This window comes from Eucalyptus grandis, chromosome 4 (assembly GCF_016545825.1).
Source record: "Eucalyptus grandis isolate ANBG69807.140 chromosome 4, ASM1654582v1, whole genome shotgun sequence".
In the NCBI taxonomy this organism is placed as follows: Eukaryota; Viridiplantae; Streptophyta; class Magnoliopsida; order Myrtales; family Myrtaceae; genus Eucalyptus; species Eucalyptus grandis.
This window is the reverse complement of record NC_052615.1, coordinates 29,785,665-29,806,338: the sequence shown is the minus strand read 5'-3', so window position 1 is coordinate 29,806,338 and position 20,674 is coordinate 29,785,665. Positions and strand designations below refer to the sequence as shown.

The window sequence follows — 20,674 nt, the reverse complement described above, 5'->3', positions numbered from 1 at the left end:
AATATAAATATATATCTACTTTTTCTTTCGGACAAAGGATACCAAATATTCTAAATTATGTCAAATGTGCATTTATTCTAAGCTATTTTTTTGACACAAAAAAAAAAATCCAAAACCTATATATGCGTGACAAATTACCATTTGTCAAAGTTTTATCAATCAAAACCATTTAAAATTTTCCTACATGGATGTTAGGAAGCAAATAGTGTTGATATGATGCCCACATGGCTTAGATGAAAAAAAATATCGTTATTTTGGTAGAAAAATTATCAAATGGAATCTCAACGAGGGATAAATGTGTTGTATAGATACAAATTTGAGGTTTTTATTATTATAAGAAAAATTTTATGGTAAATGTATAGCAGTTAACATGATTTGGGATTTTTTATGTTACATGAAAAGTTTGTGATAAATATAGTTAAGATTTTTTTTTCCGTTTTTTCTTTTTTTTTTAAATGATGTGAGGTATATTAAATTGACGTTTTAATTATAATTAATGATCGATATGACTCGCTTGTATACGTACCCATTTACATTAAAGAACATAAGCTAATGTCTTTTGCTCGGTAGGTTAGCTTTGCTTTTAAATGTGACGAACATTTCTTTTAATTTTCTGTCCGTGGTGGGTGAACCCACTTGGGGCTCAAGCACACTGAAAGAAAAGAATGAGTTTGGTGATGATTTAGACCTTTTACAGATTCCACACACGCTAGCCAAAGTCTCATTCTTTTTTCTTTTTTTTTCTTTTTTATTCTTTGTTTTATTTCTATTTGTGAATACGTAAGAGCATATTTATGTTGCTAATACAATTTTTTTTTTTTCATTTCATTTTCCCTCCTTAGTATCCGAACAACTTTATAACTTAACCCTTTCAATTTTTTTTCTTCTTCTTCGTCCTTTATTTTTTCTTTTTAATTATCCTGATCAAAATACAATATTAAAAAAAGTAGGAATCCTCTTTTACTTAGGTGATGTTAATGTTTATTGTCCCTGGTTTGATTATCAGGCCTTTTACAGATTCCCCACACGTTAGCCAAAAGTCTCATCCTTTTCTTTTTTTTTATTCTTTATTTCTATTTGTGAATACGTAAGAGGATATTTATGTTGTTAATACAATTTTTTTTTCATTTCATTTTCCCTCGTTAGTCAAACAACTTTATAACTCAACCCTTTCAAATAAATTTTCTTCTTCTTAATGATTAATTAACTCCTTTATATTTTCTTTTTAATTATCCCGGTCAAAATACAATATTAAAAGGTAGGAATTCCTATTTTACTGAGGTGATGGTAATGTTTATTGTCCCTGGATTGAATATGAATCTTTGTGGGCCATGATTGGCCGACATCATAGGACAGACCCAATTCTTTACTCGTGGATGCGCAACTAAAAGCTAGACGGTACAAATTCTTTGTACTTTGGTCAACTTTGGCCTCGCCTTTTCTCGTGGAAGACCAAAAAGGGAGGCGCTTCAAGAACGTTGATGCTAATTTGCTCCCAGTAAGCAATCTTTATTTACCTCAAATTGAAAAAAAGGAATCAGCTCCAGACTGTCGAATTATCTCCTTCGCAATTATGAAGTCAATGTGCATGTATCTATCTTTTCCTTTTCTTTTTTCTTTTTTTTGTGTGTGTGAAAAAATCTATTAAAAACTATAATTATGCTGACCACTACCATAATATATTTACTCAAAACTATTTTCTATGATACGAAAATCTCAAATTTGTATATGTATGACTCATTAAAGTTTTGTCAACAAGAATCGTTAACAATTGACCTACATGTACGTCAACAAGCAAACAATGCATGCGCGCTCACGTGACTTAAGTGAAATAAAAACAATATTAAAAATCATCAAATGAAATATTGACGGGTTAAAATATATTATGTATATACAAATTTGAGTTTTTAAAGTCACAAGAAAAATTTTAGAGTACATATGTCATAATTGGTATAATTTGTGATTTTTTAATGCTGCATAAAAAAGTTTAGAATAAATATGATGAGCATAGTTTGTAACTTTTTTTTTTTTTTTTTTTGCTTTTTTCCTTTTCTTTTTCTAACTTTTAAATAATGCTAGGTATATTGAATCGATGTGTAACGTAACGTGACAAATTCTTATCAATGATCGAGACGCCTCCTTATATACATACCCATTCGCATCATAGAACATAAGCGGTTGGGTTTTATTTGGTAGGTTAGCCTTGCTATCGGATGCAAACCAACATATTCTAGCAAAACCAACATATTCTTTTGATTCTTTCTCTATGGTGGGTGAGTCTACTTGGACTCAAGCGCACTCGAAGAAAAGAGGGAGCTCGATGATGATTAGACGTTTTGTAGATTCCCCACACGCTCGTCCGGAGTCTTATCCTAGCTGAAGACCTAAGGAGCTACGTGAGCTCTGGCATTTTGACCAGCCTTTGAGGACGTTCCTCTTTTCTCGAAATATTTTTTTCAGATCACCTGTTTTCTAGTCAAAACAAATTGCACTCCGGCAGATAATTGCCCCTTCCGCGCCATTAAGAGAGGGTGGAACAGGAGGACAGAGTGAACCCGAAGCCAAGAACTTGAACCCAAGATTCACTCAATTCGAGTCATAGCAAATTTTCAGCTAACACCTCGCACGTTCATTCCTCTCGATAAACCCTTGGAAAGGCCAAAAAGGAAGGAGAAAAGAAGGACAGATGGGAAGAGAATACGAAGCTAAGTTGAGATCACTTTTGATTCAACGTGGACATCTCTCCACGTCCCTGGTAGTGGAGTGAGCGACAAGAGGAATATTTAACCAAACTTTCTTTCTTTCCTTCGGTTTTCTTAGCAGCAAAGGAGGACTAATTGCACCGATTGTTGTCAAGGCCTACGAGGGTATCATTCGCGCGACACGTTTTCTGTTCTTTGTCAACCGCAAACAAGTCTTGTGTTCGAGAGTTCCGATGAAGACAACTTAATCAGGCAATCTCTATGCAATGATTACTTCATTGGAGTGACAAGGAGATACTATGGTGTACTTGGAAAAATTGGTCGGGATTTTCCGAGTAGACGTGATGATTATCAATAACACAGAAGAATTGATAGGAAGAACAGCTCTTGAGCATTTTTCGATTATTATTTTGAACGATTCTTCTATAATTTGCATGATGAATTATCACAACCAACGTACTTCAGGGAAGAGTTAGGTTTAGTTCATACTTCAAATCTACGAAGGTTTTCACTTGACGATCATTGGAAATGACACTGATTAAATTATGAAGAGCTTACAATATCATAAGTTCTTTAACAAAATGCAGTGTTTGATATATCATGAGAGGTTTAAACAACGATTGCTCAACATGATGTGTCCAAAAAACATTCGTTCAAGAATCTATTTCTTTTATAGATGGAGCTTTTTGTTTTTTAATGTGGAGAATATTTGTGTCTCTGCCTAATTTTAGCAAATACCTAAATAAATATAAAAGAAATCAATCTTAATGGTGCTAATTTCCCAGGCAGCTGATTGGTCCAAGCATAAAGGATCTTGCTTTTTAGCTGTTTTTATTTTTATTTTTTTTATAAACGACATTAAATACCCAATTTCTTTTTTCCCTAGCAAAAGAAACAACATCAAACTTTACCGAAAAGTAAATAATTAAATTAATAAAAGAGCAGGCCAAAGACCTGTCAAAGGGGACACCTTTTGCTTTCTTGTTATTCCCGAATTTTCCTCCCTCTCATGATTTATGCTTTTTCTCTTGTTTGTCCTTAAATTACCATTTTGCTTCATCGGCCCCATAGGGCTGTTGTTCTTGTCTGCTACAATGACATACCATTCGAGCACTCTATCATAATAATAATACTATCATCTTCCAATTGAAAATTAGCAATTAGTTATGTAAGAGACTATAAATATATGTCGAATTTTTTCATGTACTAAGAAAGAACCCCTTCATCTTGGACCGAACAAAGGGACATTTACATAAAAGCTCAAGCAACTTTTTTCCCCTCGGCCATTTCTTTGGGTTCTTTCTTCCGGGCAAATTCCTTTCTTGGGAATCGGTGCATAGGCCTACGGAACTAATCATGTCATAATCAATATCGTCGCAATGATAGGGCATTGGAATGGCGGGTCTTTGTTTATTGCATTATGCTGGTCAAAAGTGTCGTGTTGGAATCATTGCTTGTTTTTATGCAAAGATTAATCGAATATAATAAGCATTCTTTTCTTTACTGCGCTACCCATTAAGGCGTCGGCCTGTGGTTCTCTTTCCCCCCCACAAATAGCAACAGGAAGAAGCTGATTTTTCCATCATAATCAAGCAAAATGGCAAGTAGATTAGGGGAAGACAATGGAAATTAAGAAGTGAATAGTTACGTTGTTTAGTCGGCGTGACCTATACACAAAGAGAAAATCGCGTAAGATTGATTAGAAAAATGGTTAGGATTTATTGCATTAAATTTATTTACGAATTATGATCCATTCCAAACCATCCATTTTTATGAACATTATATTGCTTTTATTTTCCTTTTTGTTGTATGATTATAAATCAAAAAGGGAACGATAGAAACCACACAAGTACTTTCAACTTTTGACGACAATATTCGATGTACTTTTCATTATGGGAGTTTCCATAGTAACGTGCTAATTAAAAGATTTATTAAAGACTCCAAGCAAGATGGAGGACAACATGGTTCATTTTAAGGCAGCTCTCACCAAATTTCCCGAGCAATCAAGAAATTATCAGTTGGACATAATTTGCTCAAGTGAAAGAAAATTTGAGAATAAAGTTATATGTACAAAAAATGAATAAGATCCGGCTTAATGAAGAGCATACTTGTCAGAGTAAAGCAATATTTAAACAAGTGGTTTTCATCTTCATAGATTTGAGGGTTTTAACTACCCACTCTTCCACTAACCATTATCAATCATCGATAAGGCCGTCTATGGAAACATTTTTATATAGTGGTAGATTGATGGTATAAATTACAATCGCTTTAGGAAAAAAAATATTATAAATTCGACGACATCCGGTCCATTGTAACTTCAGATTGCGAGCTACCGATCTGAACGGGGAAGCTAGCCTCTATTCAGTTTAGCTATTCAAAGTTGTGTTACTGTGGCCCTTTCAATGAACACTTTTTAGCATCTTTTCCTGAAGGAGGTGGTCAAAGCATGAATGATGAAGATGCCAAGCTTAACGAAGACGATCACTTTTTGGGATTAATATAATTTAAGCATGCATTTCCTTTCTCGTTCCCCTTTGGCAATAATAAATTAGACGTGATTGCAAGCTTGATCACGAAAAAAGGCATCTGTCTCCTCGCCAGATGTTGCCGAGGAACGCCCCGGTTTAACGATTCGACAAAGGAAAAGTTTATATCTCCAGTCTTTGATTATATTCTCGTGTTTAGATGCCTACTTGTCTCGTCGCAAATGGTCATCTTAAAATGGCAAAAACATGAACTGTAATCGGCCGAATTTGATGGCACAGTCTCGATTTTCCTGATGAATGCTTTTGACCATTATCTGAACATTTAGATGAAACTTCATAGCATTAGCATCCGTGTTCTTATGTGAGATGCAGAATAATCTTGTACGGACAATAGTCCGACGGATCTGCATGAGATATTTAGAATTAGAAGAGCAATTAACATTAACAATGTTTTTTGTCCGATGGGCCATAACCGCGATGCTTATACTTTCGATTGGAATAAAGTCGAATTCATTATGTTAATAAGCTCGGATGTCTCTCTCTCTGTCCCATCATGAGATAGTAGATATCAGCCACAACTTAGAATGATAAATTTATTAATAATTTGTTAAAACCGTCTCGATGTAACCATCTCGCATTACTTCAAATTATATACTACAAGATATATGATAAAATATAATTCGAACTCTTAGAAGTGGAATATGTTCTAATATCCAACTTGAAGAGTTCAAACTAATCGGTGAAAAGATGCCATGTAGATATAAAGAGTATATGAAATTTGTAAATGAGTGATCAGATTTAACAAGAAGGAAAGACATAATTAGCAATTTGGTGGCTTGTAGCTTCTTGGGAGCAATAATGGCTCCTTTAAATGATTTATGTCGTTGATTAGGAAGGTCCCATTATTTACGCGAGGAACGGCAAGTGGTATTCCAAATTGTTTGAAATAAATGTCGATTTAGTCCTTCGTTACTGTTTTCATTTTTTAAAATTTTGTTAAATTTTTTAAAATTTTTTAAAATTTTTAAAATTTTAAATTTTTTGCTTTTTCTCCCTTCCCTCCGCCGGTTCCGGCGGAGGGAAGCTGGCGTCCGGCGAGGGTCGCCCTCGCCGGCGTCGGGCGAGGGCCGTCCTCGCCGGATGCAGGCGAGGGCGACCCTCGCCGGTGTCGGGCGAGGGCTCCCTCGCAGAGGGAGCCCCTCGCCCGACGCCGGGTGCTCCCTCGCCGGCGTCGAGCGAGGGGTTCCCTCGCCCGACGCCGGCGAGGGCTCCCTCGCAGATCTGGCGAGGGAGCTTCCCTCGCCGACGTCGGGCGAGGGCGGCCCTCGCCAGATCTGGCGAGTGCTCCCTCGCCTGACGCCGGCGAGGGGAGCCTTGCCAGATCTGCGAGGGGCTCCCTCGCCAGATCTGCGAGGGAGCCCCTCGCCCGACGCTGGCGAGGGCCCCTCGCTCGACGCCGGCGAGGGAGCACCCCGGCGTCGGGCGAGGGCTCCCTTGCCCGACAGCGGCGAGGGCCGCCCTCGCTTGCGTCCGGCGAGGACGGCCCTCGCCAGATCTGGCGAGGTGCTCCCTCGCCCGACGCCCGGCGAGGGGAGCCCCTTGCCGGATCTGCGAGGAGCTCCCTCGCCAGATCTGCGAGGAGCCCCTCGCCCGACAGCGGCGAGGCCGCCCTCGCCTGCGTCCGGCGAGGACGGCCCTCGCCCGACGCCGGCGAGGGCTACCCTCGCCGGACGCCGGCTTCCCTCCGCCGGCTCCGGCGGAGGAAGGAGAAAAGCAAAAAAAAAAATTAAAAAAATTTTAAAAAATTAAAAAAAAAAGAAAAAACAGTAACGAAGGACAAATCGGGCATTTATGAATAGTTTAAGGATCAAATTGAGCCGATCAAAAGTTCAGGGACTAAATGGACGTTTATCAATCGAGGCCAATGAGCCGATCAAAGAATCGATGAAAATGATCGCAAGAATATAGGGGCCATTGTGACATTTTCCTTTAAATGATTTATGTCGTTGATTAGGAAGGTCCCATTATTTACGCGAGGAACGGCAAGTGGTATTCCAAATTGTTTGAAAAGCAGATTCCTCGTCTATCTTTTGAGATGTGAAAGAAAGGGACGGGTAAAGGGAGTACAATTCTCTGACCAAAAAAATGAAAAAAAAAAAAAAGAGCACAATTCCAAATGGTAAACATGAGACGGTTTGCTCATTGGTCTTTTGAATCAAGGCACTCAAACGAAGCTTCATTCCAAAAGTTTGATGAATGATTATTTTCATCGAAAAACAAAAAGAGCCATAGTCATAATACACGGGACCCTCCATGAGCTCCTATTCATGCGTATCACATGGGCCATTCCGTAGTAGCGGTAGCTCATGACGGTCGAGACATCTAATTCGATGCTCTATGTGTCTACACATCGATTATGCATCAACCAACTTGGAATTCTAGCTTAGGTATATTGAGTCAAATTTTCTTTGGTGTTGCTCTAAAGTGATAATGGCATCCCTAGATATACGAGTCATCATAGCATGTAAAATGCACCATGATTTAAATAAGCGCGATGTGACAACATATACATACTTTGGAATATGGCTATATAAGATTGATAAGTCGTGCCATGCGTTCATCAAACTAATAACAACCTTGTCTTTTCTGTTCATCGTGACCTCAAAGAAGAATTTAAGCCCGCTTAGAGAGAGAGAGAGAGAGAGAGAGAGAGAGAGAGAGAGAAATTCATAAGCAGACCTCAATTATATCCTTGAAGAATTTATCAACATCCAATTGGGTTTGAGTATTTAAAAATGGTATCATAGACTCTTCGTATGTGAAGCTAACATATTGCAATTAGGATAAGATTGTGGTAAAACCTGACTTATATATGATGCGGTGGACAGACATTATCATTTATTGTACATATATTATCTCAAAACTTATCTTTTTGATGTCCACCCCTATATTCATTGATTCTCTGAATATTTTATACCCTGTCAAACTTATAGGAAAGAGGGTCTCTAACTAGGGACTTGCTCAGGTGCGCATTACTTGATGAAACGAATAACTAGCTTTCACGACAAGGAAGAGGCATGGATTTTCCGTGTAACATCGCTGAGAAAGATTATTTCGTGGATCTATTCTCATAATACTCTCTTTTGCTTTTCAATAAATAGGCGCTGGAAATTAATAGCTAGAAAAGCTCATGGAATGTCAAGTCTAGGTCTTTGATATGGGGAGGTGGCCCCGACCTCGAACGATTTGGAAACATTGGTGGGATTTGCATTTTGCCGACTCTATTAACTGCGTGTGCTTCCTCATTGACAGGATGAGCCATCCCGTGATGCTCCTTACGTTGTCATACCTTAATGTAAACTAACATAAACTGTCGAGAGAGACGATATTCTTACTTTTGGTATCCTAATTTTTTAGAACAAGATGGAGCTACGGGGCATGCCCGGTTTAGTGGATTCATCTTTTGTGATCAGCAAAGCGATGTTGTCCACCATTCTCAACTCTACAGTAATGGATTCCCGGGAAAAAAAGCCAATAACAAATGGAAACAAGTAGTCCCAAACATCTAGCAAAAGGCCACCACTTGAAGTTCTTTTTTCTTTATCAGGGTCAAAGATCGGCATACTCCAGAAAAGAGATCAGATGCTAATTGACGAAGTCATTTATTATTCATACCACTATAGATGATACAAAGGATGAAAATACCCCAAAAATCTGACCCAAAAATAAGAAAAAATCAAAGGGGCAAGAAGAGAATTCTTGGAATATAACGACCGCTACTCTTTGTCAATACCTACCAACTGCAAATCATTTGTCATCAACCAAAGACACTTGCTGTCTCTTTATTCTTAAAGAGCACCCGCAGATCGCTTCTTGATCGAGAGGGCTTTTCTCACGATTCCGATTCTGCACCGAAGCATCGATTCCTTGCTTCTTTGCGATTTTACGTAGTCCTTGTTGTCGTGTATACTTGGAGTCCTGCTTGAATTTATATACGTAAAGTCCACGCGATCCAACCGTCGTTCCGTCGTGGACCCCTTCGATCCATCGGTCAGTACCCGTAGTAGTGGAATTGCGGTTGACTGTAAGTAGTGAAAAACGGACCTCCTCCTCCTCCTCCTCCTGTTCCTCCGTATTGCTCCTCCTCATGCATAGTCATCTACCATCGTCGAAACCACGAAAATCTTTGATCAAATGAGAGCTCGAAAGCAAATCGTCGCGAGCGTACGTTTGGGAATCGCCGAGCGAAGACACGCGTGCACGGCCGGATGAATACGCTTCACGGACGGTTAAACGACAGACAGGTCGGGAGAAGAGAAATTTACCCAGAACTCATCCTCGTCATCGTCTCTGCCGGCGGACGAAACCTTGGGAACATCGGCGGTTTCGTCGTTACGTGCGAATCTGCCACGGATGCGCGGCCTGTTGTCGGCTAGCGTCTTGCGGCATGCGTACTGCCGCATCATCAATTTCACCAGACAGAAAGAAACAAGCAGCCGCATTCAGAGTTCAGTTGGGACATATCTTTTTCTTTTGTAGTTGACAAATACAGTCGTGACACATCGCAAGTCTCGTGATAAAGAAAAATCAGTAACCATGTGAAGGAAGATGATATTAAAAAAAATGGGTCGTTTCTCGTTTTCTTTATTATGAGGATCGATGCTTTACCTTGATCGTCTTGTTGAAGTTTCTCTGAGTGCGTTTGGCTCTGTACTTGAGGATCCTCTCCTTCCTTTCTTCAGCACTGTAACGTCCCACCTTGGCATTTGCTTCCTCGGTGAGGGAGCTCTCTGCGGCCAGAGGGGTCGAGAAGGATCGCGGTTCCGATTGCAGCGTCACGCTGCTCTGCTGCGTGACCAACAAATCGTAGATTCCTCTTCAAGATCGTGATTTATAAAAAGAAAGGAATCGATCTTGGGCGGGCTGAACCCGGAAATGGCAAAATAGCGTAAATTTTCTCAGACATAGTCTAGGAATTATACCTGCAGGTCTCCCGTGCTACACGCCCTCCTGATTTGACCGCCCAACAGGCAATGCTCAGGGGAGCTCAAGCCCTGTTGGTACTGGAAATCAGGAGCCTCCACGACAGCATCGATCACGGCCTGATGGAGCAGGACAGACCTCCCATCCCCAGAATTGCCGCTATAGTTCCTCTGCAAGTACTTGGCCACATTCTCGGGCCCACTATAACTACGAGCGAGATATGGGTAAGTCTCATAGCACAGTTGGGTTTCCTCGCTCTTGACCTCATAGCCACCGAGGATCGGGACCCCATTCGACACGTTGGAACCGTTCGGCACCGCCTGCAGCTGGTTCGCCCGGCAAAGGCTCAAGCTCCCGAGCTGTTGACACGGAGGGGAAGACGAGAGCAGAGAGCCGGAGAGCTGGTGGTGAAGAGAATGGTCATCGGGTGGCGACGATTCGAGGAGCGGGTTCTGGGGGTCGGAGATGGGTTGGAGGATGTCGATGGACTCGGTGTCCGGGAAAGGGAAGAAGGGGTCGGACAGGAACTGCAGCTCCGCATCGCAGGCGTACAGATCGTATGGTGACGACGACGACATTGAAATGAAGCTCAAGAAAAGGGAACTTTTTGGGTGCTAACGGAAGGAGCTCGGAATTCAGCGAGGCAACAGCAAGGAAAAAGACGATCTTTTTGTCTTCCTTTCCGCCTCCCCTTTTTTTCTTTCTCTCGCTGGACCTGTCTAAACAACTTCAAAAACAGCGACACAACTAGAGACAAGCGCACCCGCGTCTCGCAATTTATAGACGGCATTTGCGGACGAGTCCCTGATAACTTTTTATATTCTAATTCTCACCCCACTCTGAAAAGTCAATTACGAAGACACCCTTCTGACTTCGAGGTGCCCCCCCCCCCAACCCCGCGTAAAGACTCGGGCTTTTGTAAAAATTCCATAGTGGGTCTACTCCGGAGACACGCGTAAATACTCCGTTGGTCATCGCGGGGAGAGATAAAGCCAGTTGTTTTGAACCGAACGTGAACGAGGGACGACGACTCGCGGACTTTTTTCCGTATACCCATCTTCGAATTCGCCGTCTCTCTTGAGATCGATTTGCGGTATCTCCTCGAGCCTCTTGCATAGAAGGAAGATTCTTGCTTGGCGTTCGATCTTCTGCCGGGAGCAGTCATGCCGTCTCAAGAGTACATGGATAAGCTGCAGGTCCGGCAGAATTACCGGAACCTGTGGCACACTGATCTGATGCACACCATTCAAGCTGATACTGGATGTGAGCTTTACGGACTCTTCGCCGTTTCTGTCATTGATCTGATCTTTTTTTTTTTTTTTTTTTACCAAAGTTTGTGTTTTTTTGCTTACCCTGACGATTTTGGTTTTTGGGTCTCTGTTTGTTTTGTGAATACAGATTGCTGCTTTGCCTTGTGGTGGTGAGTAGCCTGGATCTGTGATTTTCTCTCTGTGAGGTTCATCTGTGCCTGTGGGCTGCAGATCTGGGTCTGAATAATTTCAACTTTGTGATCAGCTTTTTCATCATCTGAATTTTAGGGGTTATCGTTCTTTATCTGCCTGTGTTTTTGTGTTGAAATTGGGGTGATTGTCAATTTATCTGAAATTTTGAGCTGGACTAAGGCGTGGATTTAATATTTGGAGGATTAAGCATTTGGATACTCAGCAATTTGTTTCTATTGCGTTGTTAATATTCATTTTTGTGGACATGGCTATAGATGCGTGGACTTGTCATGCGCTGACTCTAATGTTTCTCTCCCCTTTCCAGGGGATGCTCATGCACCTTAGAACATAGAAATGAGTCGTGATCCTGTCATGGCTTCGATTTTGTTTGTCGCTCTTTCTTTGTGCCCTTTCTCTCTATGATGCTGGTCTGCTCCTGTTTCACGCATGATTTGATCAACCGAGACTAATGTGGATCTTATTCAGTTTAGACCTTAAAGTTGATGCATGAGATTAAGTCTTCTCTCACAATGAGCGGTTACACTGATCTGATAATAACACGTAGTTCTAGGTGGCAAAACTGCTTCATCATGTGTCTGGTCATATATATATAACTGAGGAGATGTTATGAAATTGGAGTCTCAGTCGATTGCTTAAAGAAGCTTTGTCGAATTTCGTAACTCGTTGTATGAAGTAATTGATGTATCTTATGCTTGCTGTATTACCTCAGAGGCTAAATTTCTTCTCGCGCTATGTATTTGGTGTTCCCTTGGGTTTTTCGCTTCACTGTCCAATTAAGTGGCTCCTTGGCTCCTTTTCCTTTCGGTCGACTTGAATTCGGTTTAGCACCAGAACCTGTAGTATGATCATATCATCAGTAGATTTGCACTTCTTATTTGTTCTTTTGAGTGGATTGATGGTCAACTTCTTCAAGTGAGGATATCACTTTAAAGCTAACGTTTGTCTTGCTTGGTTTTGGCTTCCTAAGTGAAACTTGTAGTTGTTGTGTTCTATTCCTTCCACCAACTTTTGTCTTTTCACTGTATATATGTTTTGATATATCTGTATCATCAATTGAATCTCTGTAGCTATAGTGCTTCATTTTTGGAGTACCATCTTTTGGTCTTCTAACAAATTGGTTTCATTGTAGTGGACCATGTGCTTCATACTTGCTCCGTAAAAGAGCCCTTTATAATGACATGTCAAGGTAATGCTCTGGTTCTCAAAATCTGTCTCAAATAAAAAAGAAAAGTGGCCTTTCTCAGGGGTGATAAATTTCTCTTGTTTGCTTTAGGTATGTCTGTTGTGCAGGTTACACGCCATGTAGTGGTAGGTGTGGAGAGAGTCGATGCCCTGAATTCTGTCTTTGCACTGAGGTATGGAGCTTATCTAATATTTTAGATTGATTCTTCCAGTTCAGTCGTTTTGTTTTCTCCAGATACATTTTTTTCCCTCTATGTATGCTAACAATAACCTGTATGAGATCCAACTAAACTGATAAAGGCTCTACATTTGGTCTTGTAAGCTTCATTTTCTTGCTTGTGTAAACTTATTGTTCTGAGGGTCTTCTTATTGTCAATTATCAATCTTGCTTTGTAAAGGTTTAAAATCTTGGATAGTGTTCAATTGCTACTTCTCTGGGGGTTGTTAATCAGGCCCTGCTTGGCCACTGGACCTACATAACCTATGTGGAACCGGCAAGAGCAGATGGTCAGCTCCAGTTTTTCTTTCTTTTGCTAAGCTAGGACAAGAAGAGAAAGACATGAATTGAACAGTTGTTATGTTTATTAGTGTCTGAATTTTCTGGAACTTGTAGATGTTTTGTCTAGATAATGCCATTACTCGACTTTTACATCTGGATATGGCTACTTTATTGTCTAAGGTTAATTTCATTGAGAGGGGAGTATTTCATACCTATCAGTGCCATCCCTCCTGCTGCTTGCCCGCTCATTCAAAATGAGAACTTTATGGTGTGAACTTAGGCAATGAATAGACTTACCTTCTGCAAATGATTTCGTATCCATTTGTTGAAAGCATCTGCAGATATCGCAGCCCCTCACTCTTGCCTTTTGTTGGTGCTACGGCTAAAATGCTATTCACAGTGTGCAAAAGCTGATGCAGTTACATCTTGTGTTTGACATGAGAATTGGAAAAGGAACATTTGTTCTCTTAAATCTTAAATATCCGCAGGAGGGATGTTATATATGGTTGGATATTGGTTAAATAGAAGTGCTCTGTTGTTTTGGCACTTCTATTGCTAGATGTCTGCACCTGGCGAAGTGCTTTCTTTGCTATCTTACTGATAAACACTAGAAAACTTCAGATTATGGGTTGTAGTCAGAACTTTTCATTAAAATTAGCTAGTAGTCAAGCATACATAAATATGATAAGCATGGGATCTTAATCATCTTACCATTCTGTGTTACTGAATCCAGGTTTTGCTCTGCTTCACAAATTCAGTGGCCTCCACTCGCTTTTTGTTGCAAGATGAGTTTAACATACAGACTACACAATGTGATAACTGTATCATTGTACATCCTCCTCTCTCTCGCTCCCTCTATGCATCCCTCCCTCTATACATGGTATACAAATCATGTCATTATGCTGATCTTGCATATCTAACTTTGATTTCAGGGCTTTATGCTCTGCCTCCAACAACTTGCCTGCATATTCTCAATAGTTGCTATGATAGTTGGGAGTGAAGAAATTTCAGAGGCTTCTCAATTGCTTAACTTCTTGTCTGATTTGGTTTATTGCTCGTGTGTTTCTTTCTCCCTTTTCCTCTTGGACTTTTTTCTAATCAGATCAAAACTTCAAAGCATCTGACTTGCGATTGTTTTTTGGCCCTTTGGTAGGGTTTGTGCTTGCATGCAGGTATGTAAATGAAAGACAAGAAAATATCACTTTGATGTTCTTGCTTCCTCTATCAATGGTGCTCTCTCTTGTTGCTAATCGGTTCATTCATATTCAGACACAACACAAGGTTGAGATGGACAAACGAGATGGCATGTTTGGGGACCGACCCATGGCCATGCCTCCTGTTCAGCAGATGTCCCGTATCGATCAGCCTATTCCTCCCTCAGCTGGTTATGCTTATCCAGCTCCGCCACCACCGCAGGCTTACGGCTATCCGCCTCCACATCAGGGCTATCCTGCTCCTAATTATCCTCCTGCAGCTTATCCTCCCCCCGCTTATCCTCCGTCTGGGTATCCGCCTACTGGCTATCCTAAGTGATCCATTTCTCTGCCTCACCCATTGATATACAGTTTCACCGATGTTCTCATATCGCTTGAGATGCGTGCACTACAGTTGAGTAGATAAGTGTAGACTTGGTGCGGATATATTTTTTCAGCGTTGCTTTCTTGTGGCCTCTGAGTGAAGCAGTATATGCACAGGATTGCGTGGGTTTTGCTATTTCATCTTGTTCAGACTTGTATAATCTGAATGCCTTTTCTTCTTGTCTATCTATGAACCAGAACATGGGCATTAAAAGGACCCTTCTACTATATTTATGCATATGATTTGTTATTTGGTCACTCGCAAATTTCTTGTCTGATCTTGCTGCCGATCTTTCCGCCATCCTCTGTTCTGTTAAATTCCATGATTCATGTGGTGCTTCATTAAGTGTGGCTCTACTATCCTATTCGTTTCTTTCTCGCATGATGTGTGCCTCTGCTGATCTATTTGCTTAGCTTTGCTGGTGCTGGTAGTTTTGACACCTCTTCGAAGAGTCGATCTTAGTCGGAAAGCAATTCAAGTGAAAATGATGTTAGATTACATTACCCATATTCCTGGACGTGTAAGCAACAATAATGCACTGAGGAACCAACTTCTAATCCAATTGGTCGGCACCAACCATGCTAGTGACATGCTACAGTCATGATTCATGAATGAGTAGGGAGGACGTCGGTCCCCCATCTTGATAAACGAATGTGTCGGCTCTTGATAGCGCGATTCGGTCACGTAGTAATTTTTGATGTTACTCAGCTCCTGAAGTTCTTAAGACTTCCGCTTCGAACCCGAGGACTGAATTGCTAGACTAATTGCAACCGCGAAAGCTAAGGATTGCAGTGTTGTGCTTTGTGATGTAAAGTGCCAGATGAATCGTTGCAAGGAAGTGCCACACAGATTCTCGGATCCTTTGGGGTCTTCCCATCTTCAGTGTTCTCGGTGCTGCCGTTTATGCTCTTCACATCGGTCGCCTGGTCAGTGGTCTTTTCTCCTTGGTTCTTGATTGCACAAGTGCTGAGGTTATCAGACCGGAACGCCTAGTTTAGCGATTGAATCCGACATTGATTGGGTTCGGATTTGATCTTAGATTAGCCCCCACGAAGAACCGGCTGAAAATCGACAATAGAAATTAAAATAACAAAAAAAATTGCAAAAAAAAAATATATATAATAATAAATTGGTCGCAGAAAACTCGAAAACCTCAAGGCCTAATGTATCTAACCAAAAATCTGGTCTAAGCCGTGTTGGCGTCCACAGCTAGCAAATTGATTTCGTCATATTAAACATAGTACGAAGTTGTCTATTGCTGCTCATATTTGCCGTCTGCGTAACATTTTCTTTTCTTTTCTTTTCTTTTTTATAGATTGTCAACTAGACATCCTAAACAATTAGGCAAAGGTTGAATTTTTCTTTATTTCCATTTCTTTTTTTCTTTTTCTTTTTTTATAAAGGAAGCAGTTGTAAATAATTCAAGCAGGCTTGAAGGAAACGCTCGTGGAAGTGGTCATTGTCGCGTTGCTTGTTTGACAATTAAAGTGACCAATTCATTGCGATTTGTTCCGGTGGTTGAGGCTTGTACTCAATTCTAGACACGCTTCTCAACTTTTTTGTGCTCTAGTGCCGTTTCTTGAGCTTTCAAAATTGTAAAAAGTATAAATAGATGATGGTGATGATGATGATGATAGTAATTTGAAGAATAGTATAATAATTTATTATTTGCTCATAAATTGGCAAAATGGGGACTTTCAAATTATATTTCCAAAAACCCCTTTGAGTTTATATGCTGCGAAACCAAAAAAAAAAGATGACAAACATGAGTGTATGTGCTACAAATTAGAGATAAAAGCAACCAGGTTTTGAATGTTAATTAAGCTCTAATCCCTTTTGATTACATGTCCTTGTCGATGTGAACCCACTCATTGACTGGGAAACTATTTTAATGACATGAAAAAAAAGTTTTGTATATTTTACGACAAAAGGGTTCCTTAACCGGTCGGTGTCGCGATGTCGTGGCTAAGCAACCGTGCAAAAACATATTGTAGCTCAAAATATTAGGCCGTCCCTTTCTATGTTCATAGTTTATTTTATACGCGGTGCTCTTTGGTTTTACAAAAGGGAAAATGTCCAAGTGACATTGCCATATAATGCCTGCAATCCTATAGATTTGTTGGGTAATCTAATGTTTGGTCACATTGGATTGAGAAGAAGCGATTGCGACTGGTGCATTTTGACCACTGGATCAATAAGACAAGGGACCATGCGAGGTGCTCCTTTCCTACGTCCACGATCCACCTACTCCTTTGGCTTTTGACCTGTATTTCGACTTCTCGCTAGCGGAAACCAGCGTAAAAGAACTTCTAAAAAGTAAAAATTTGATTTGATTGACTTGAAATTGTATTTTCACATTGAAAGCGTGAAAATCCGACGGTACGATCGAGTTTCTTCCCTACACTATTAAAATATTTCTACTGCAAGACGTGGAAAACAATTTGAGTTGAAAAGTTAACACTCATCCAGAATAAAAAGAGCTAAAAAATCACCAAAAAAGAAGAAGAGAAAAGGGCATGTTTTATGTAATCTTCAAAGCCATAGTGGTCCCAATCTCACAAAAAAAAAAAAAGACTTATTAGGGATTAAAAAAAAGCCCTTCCTTTTTGTCCATTCCGAAAAAATAAAAAATCAAAACAGAGAATATAGCCTCTTTTTTTTTTTTTTTTTTTCTCTCTTGCCCTTTGAGATTGTGGGACTTAGCACTGGGATTAAAATAGCAGCTAATTTTTTCAATTAAATTCAAAAAAAAAAATGGAAATATAAGAGAAACATGAAAAACAAGCTTGAAACTATCTAGAAGGGTTAGGTGTAAATGATGAGTGAAAACATTGACGTGAATGAGCAAAAGAGCAAACCGTGTGGGCTCTAGCTTCGGCGAAAATTAGAGACACCCGCACGCAATAATCGGATAGACATGCCACTTGGAATGGTACCTAATCAAAATCAAAATTGTAATTTGTCCATGCTCTTTCCATGTCTTCATAGTACGCCCCGAAGCTTCCTTAATCCTTATCCAGCCTATGCTTTAGCCAAAAATTATTCCTCTCCTCAACCATAAAGTACCCATAAAAGAGGGGAAAATTTAAGGGGAAAAAAAAGAAAACAGATTAATTTATTGCTTCATATAATTCACATAATTCAGCAATAATGTAAATAAATTCTTGTCAGCCGTTCCAATGATTAGGATCCGCAGGACGGCGGATCATGAATTCTTGGCCCCTTCTATTTAGTTTTGCTTCTTTAAATTAGGAGAAGTGATATTTTTTTCTTAATTTCTTAATATTCAACAATGTCCTTTTATATCGGGCGCTTTTTTGATCAAACGGATTATCTTCTCGTAAAATCATCTAATTGCACTTATTAGTGGTTTTGCTTGAAGGGTGTGCACAGTAGTTTGGGAATCTTGATAATTGATTGTTCCACAATGAAAGAATAAAAAGGATATTTAGGGGGTTAATGATAATGTCCTACACTAACTTTCATTATTCATCACAGCTCGAGTTTCACTTAAGATCTTGGCTATATCTTTTTTCCCCCTTTTCTGGACATCATTAGATAAGAAATCCTCTGACTTTTTCATCACAAAAATAATTACTGGATAATACCTAGACATTCCATTATTTTTGTAGGCTACCAAGATCGAGATTCTTGCTGCTTGCTCGGACCCAATCATCCCCAGAAGTGGAAAAAGCAAAAAGAGGAAAAAGGAAAAAAGATGCAATTCGGGACCAGATGAGATCGCGAGAATTGCCACGAAACGCGCAAAGCTTTCAATGCTCTTTTCAAAATAAAATGAGAAAAAAAAATGATAAAAATCTGAAAATGAAAAGAGTAAATAAAAGCATTAATGACCAATAATTTGTGTACAGTGTATTCATCAAAGAAAACAAAAGAAAAGAAAAACTAAATTGACACTTTCCCGGTTTTCTCGGTAAGAAATTATTGGCGAAAACCATAGAGCTGAATCGACAATGCAGATGCCCCCCCAGAACTAACGAGCCAAACCGCAAGCATTATTCTTTTTCTTTTTCAGCAAGATTTAAATATTACTATCAATAAATCAAGATCAAAAGCACTGAACCTACTGCTCCATGCAGAGCTCAGAGAAACCAAACTTTCAATTTTATAAATAAAAGAAATTAATAACCCAAAAAATCGGTGGTGTTGGATTCTTTTCTTAATCAAGTATTAGCATGGGAATTTATTGCAACGCCATTTGATATCATGGCTCAAAATGCGGTGCCAAGTTTGATCAATTTCCGCAACTGAAAATATACAAAAATCGTACCAATTTCATTTCATTTCTTTTTTTTTTTTACCCTTTTGGGGTCGATCGATTTTCCCTCTATCTACAAAGATCAAACCAACCCATCCACCCCCCAAAAAAAAAAAAAAAAAAAAAAAAAAAGAAGCACCAGAGACTTCCTGAAAATAAAAATCAAAACTTGGCCTTCCTTTTTCTATTGCTATAAGCCAGTGACGTGAGCGTACTCTTCGAATCCGTGGAACTCCGGCACGAACGACGCCGCCCAGAGCCGCTCGTTGATGGCGCCGACCACGTCGTCGGGCACCAGCGTCGTCCGGCAGAGCGGGCACGTCATCTGGTCGTATCCCATCCAGCGGTCCAGGCAGCCCCGGTGGAAGACGTGGCTGCAGTTCGCCAGCCGCCGGGTCTCGTCCTCCCCGTCGAAGTCGTACAGGCAGACGGCGCAGCTCTCCGGGGGGTCCGCCAGGTCGGCGAACCGGACCACCGGCAGGATCTCCCGCATCAGGGCCGCCGACACGGACGGCGCCGGCTCCGGCGGGGGGCGGGACACCGGGTCGAGGTGGTGGGGGTCCGGGTCGAGGAAGCCGGAGAGGCCGGCGAGGCCGAGGAGGGCGGAGATGAGGCGGCGGAGGACGGTGAAGATGGAGAGGGTGTCGAGGAGGAGCTTCGGGAGGAGGAGCTCGCTGTAGCACACTGGGAAACCCATGAAAAAGATCCGAAATTGGAGCCGAAAATGGGGGAGGGAGAGGAATCTGAGATGGTGGGATTGGTGGATCGAGTGAATGAGTGAGTTCTTGCTGGGTAGTTTGGGTTTCTGGTTTTTCTGGTTGCGTTCTTGATGGAGGTGAGAGAGAGAGAGAGAGAGAGGGAGAGAGAGTGGAAGAAGAGAGAGATATATAGGAGAGAGAGATGGAGGAAGATGGATCTAGTCTTGCTTTATGGGATTCTTTTCTTAATAGATTAATCATTCTTCTTTTAATTTTTTTTTTCTTGCAGTGGGAATAATGAGGAGGAGCATGAGGTGAAGGTGTGGCCTGTTTGAGGTGTGTCTTGTACACGTACATGTCGTTTTCTAGTATCCAGGTTTTATGTAATAAAATTCATTATTTTTTTTAAATTTCTTTTTACAGATGGGTGAAAAGTCCTCTCTCTTTCTTTTTTTTTTTTTTTTTTTAAATTATAATTTCTGCTATAAATTAGATTTTATTTGTATGCACAGGGAGGGATTGGTGTTGGGTTCCAGTTGGTGAATTTTTCTTTGGCTTTGAGAACGAGGAGTCCATCATACTTATCCTCCTCTTCTTGATGGCCTTTCTATTATATCATTCCTCCTGAGGGGGTTGATGTGAAACGGGGGAAAATGATGGTGTTGAAGTTTCAGAGAGTTCTAGATGACACTTGACCAGCGACTCCTCACACGTCCCTCTAGGGAATCCATATCAAGAGGACATGGTGGGGTTCTTGGTCATTTACTTTAGGATGTAGTTAGGTTTGAAATTTGGAAAAATTCA

General features: G+C 40.5%; 3 protein-coding genes across 4 annotated transcripts; 1 reads left to right on the top strand and 2 right to left on the bottom strand.

The window, feature by feature from the left end:
- Nucleotides 1-8,843: 8,843 nt before the first annotated feature.
- On the bottom strand, nt 8,844-10,904 carry LOC104441728 (zinc finger protein CONSTANS-LIKE 4-like). Of its 2 annotated transcripts, none has more exons than XM_010054927.3 (4): nt 10,171-10,904; nt 9,857-10,036; nt 9,514-9,642; nt 8,844-9,347 (listed from the first exon to the last, which is right to left on the bottom strand). In XM_010054927.3, exons 1-4 carry the CDS (start codon nt 10,747-10,749, stop codon nt 9,240-9,242), a joined length of 996 nt encoding a protein of 331 aa, XP_010053229.2. In that variant the 5' UTR covers nt 10,750-10,904; the 3' UTR covers nt 8,844-9,239. The 2 variants fall into 2 exon arrangements, with proteins under 2 accessions (XP_010053229.2, XP_010053230.2); XM_010054928.3 differs by having other exon boundaries at nt 9,857-10,033.
- Nucleotides 10,905-11,113: 209 nt separating this feature from the next.
- LOC104441727 (leucine-rich repeat extensin-like protein 6) lies at nt 11,114-15,158 on the top strand. The gene is made up of 8 exons (XM_010054926.3): nt 11,114-11,434; nt 11,570-11,591; nt 12,764-12,820; nt 12,908-12,989; nt 14,049-14,144; nt 14,248-14,372; nt 14,469-14,487; nt 14,585-15,158. The coding sequence occupies exons 1-8, from the start codon at nt 11,335-11,337 to the stop codon at nt 14,846-14,848; spliced, it is 765 nt and encodes a 254-aa protein (XP_010053228.1). The 5' UTR covers nt 11,114-11,334; the 3' UTR covers nt 14,849-15,158.
- A 3,915-nt stretch (nt 15,159-19,073) lies between these two features.
- Nucleotides 19,074-20,078, bottom strand: LOC104441726 (E3 ubiquitin-protein ligase RHA1B). The gene has a single exon (XM_010054924.3). The coding sequence runs from the start codon at nt 19,867-19,869 to the stop codon at nt 19,363-19,365; it is 507 nt and encodes a 168-aa protein (XP_010053226.1). The 5' UTR covers nt 19,870-20,078; the 3' UTR covers nt 19,074-19,362.
- Between the last annotated feature and the right edge of the window lie 596 nt (nt 20,079-20,674).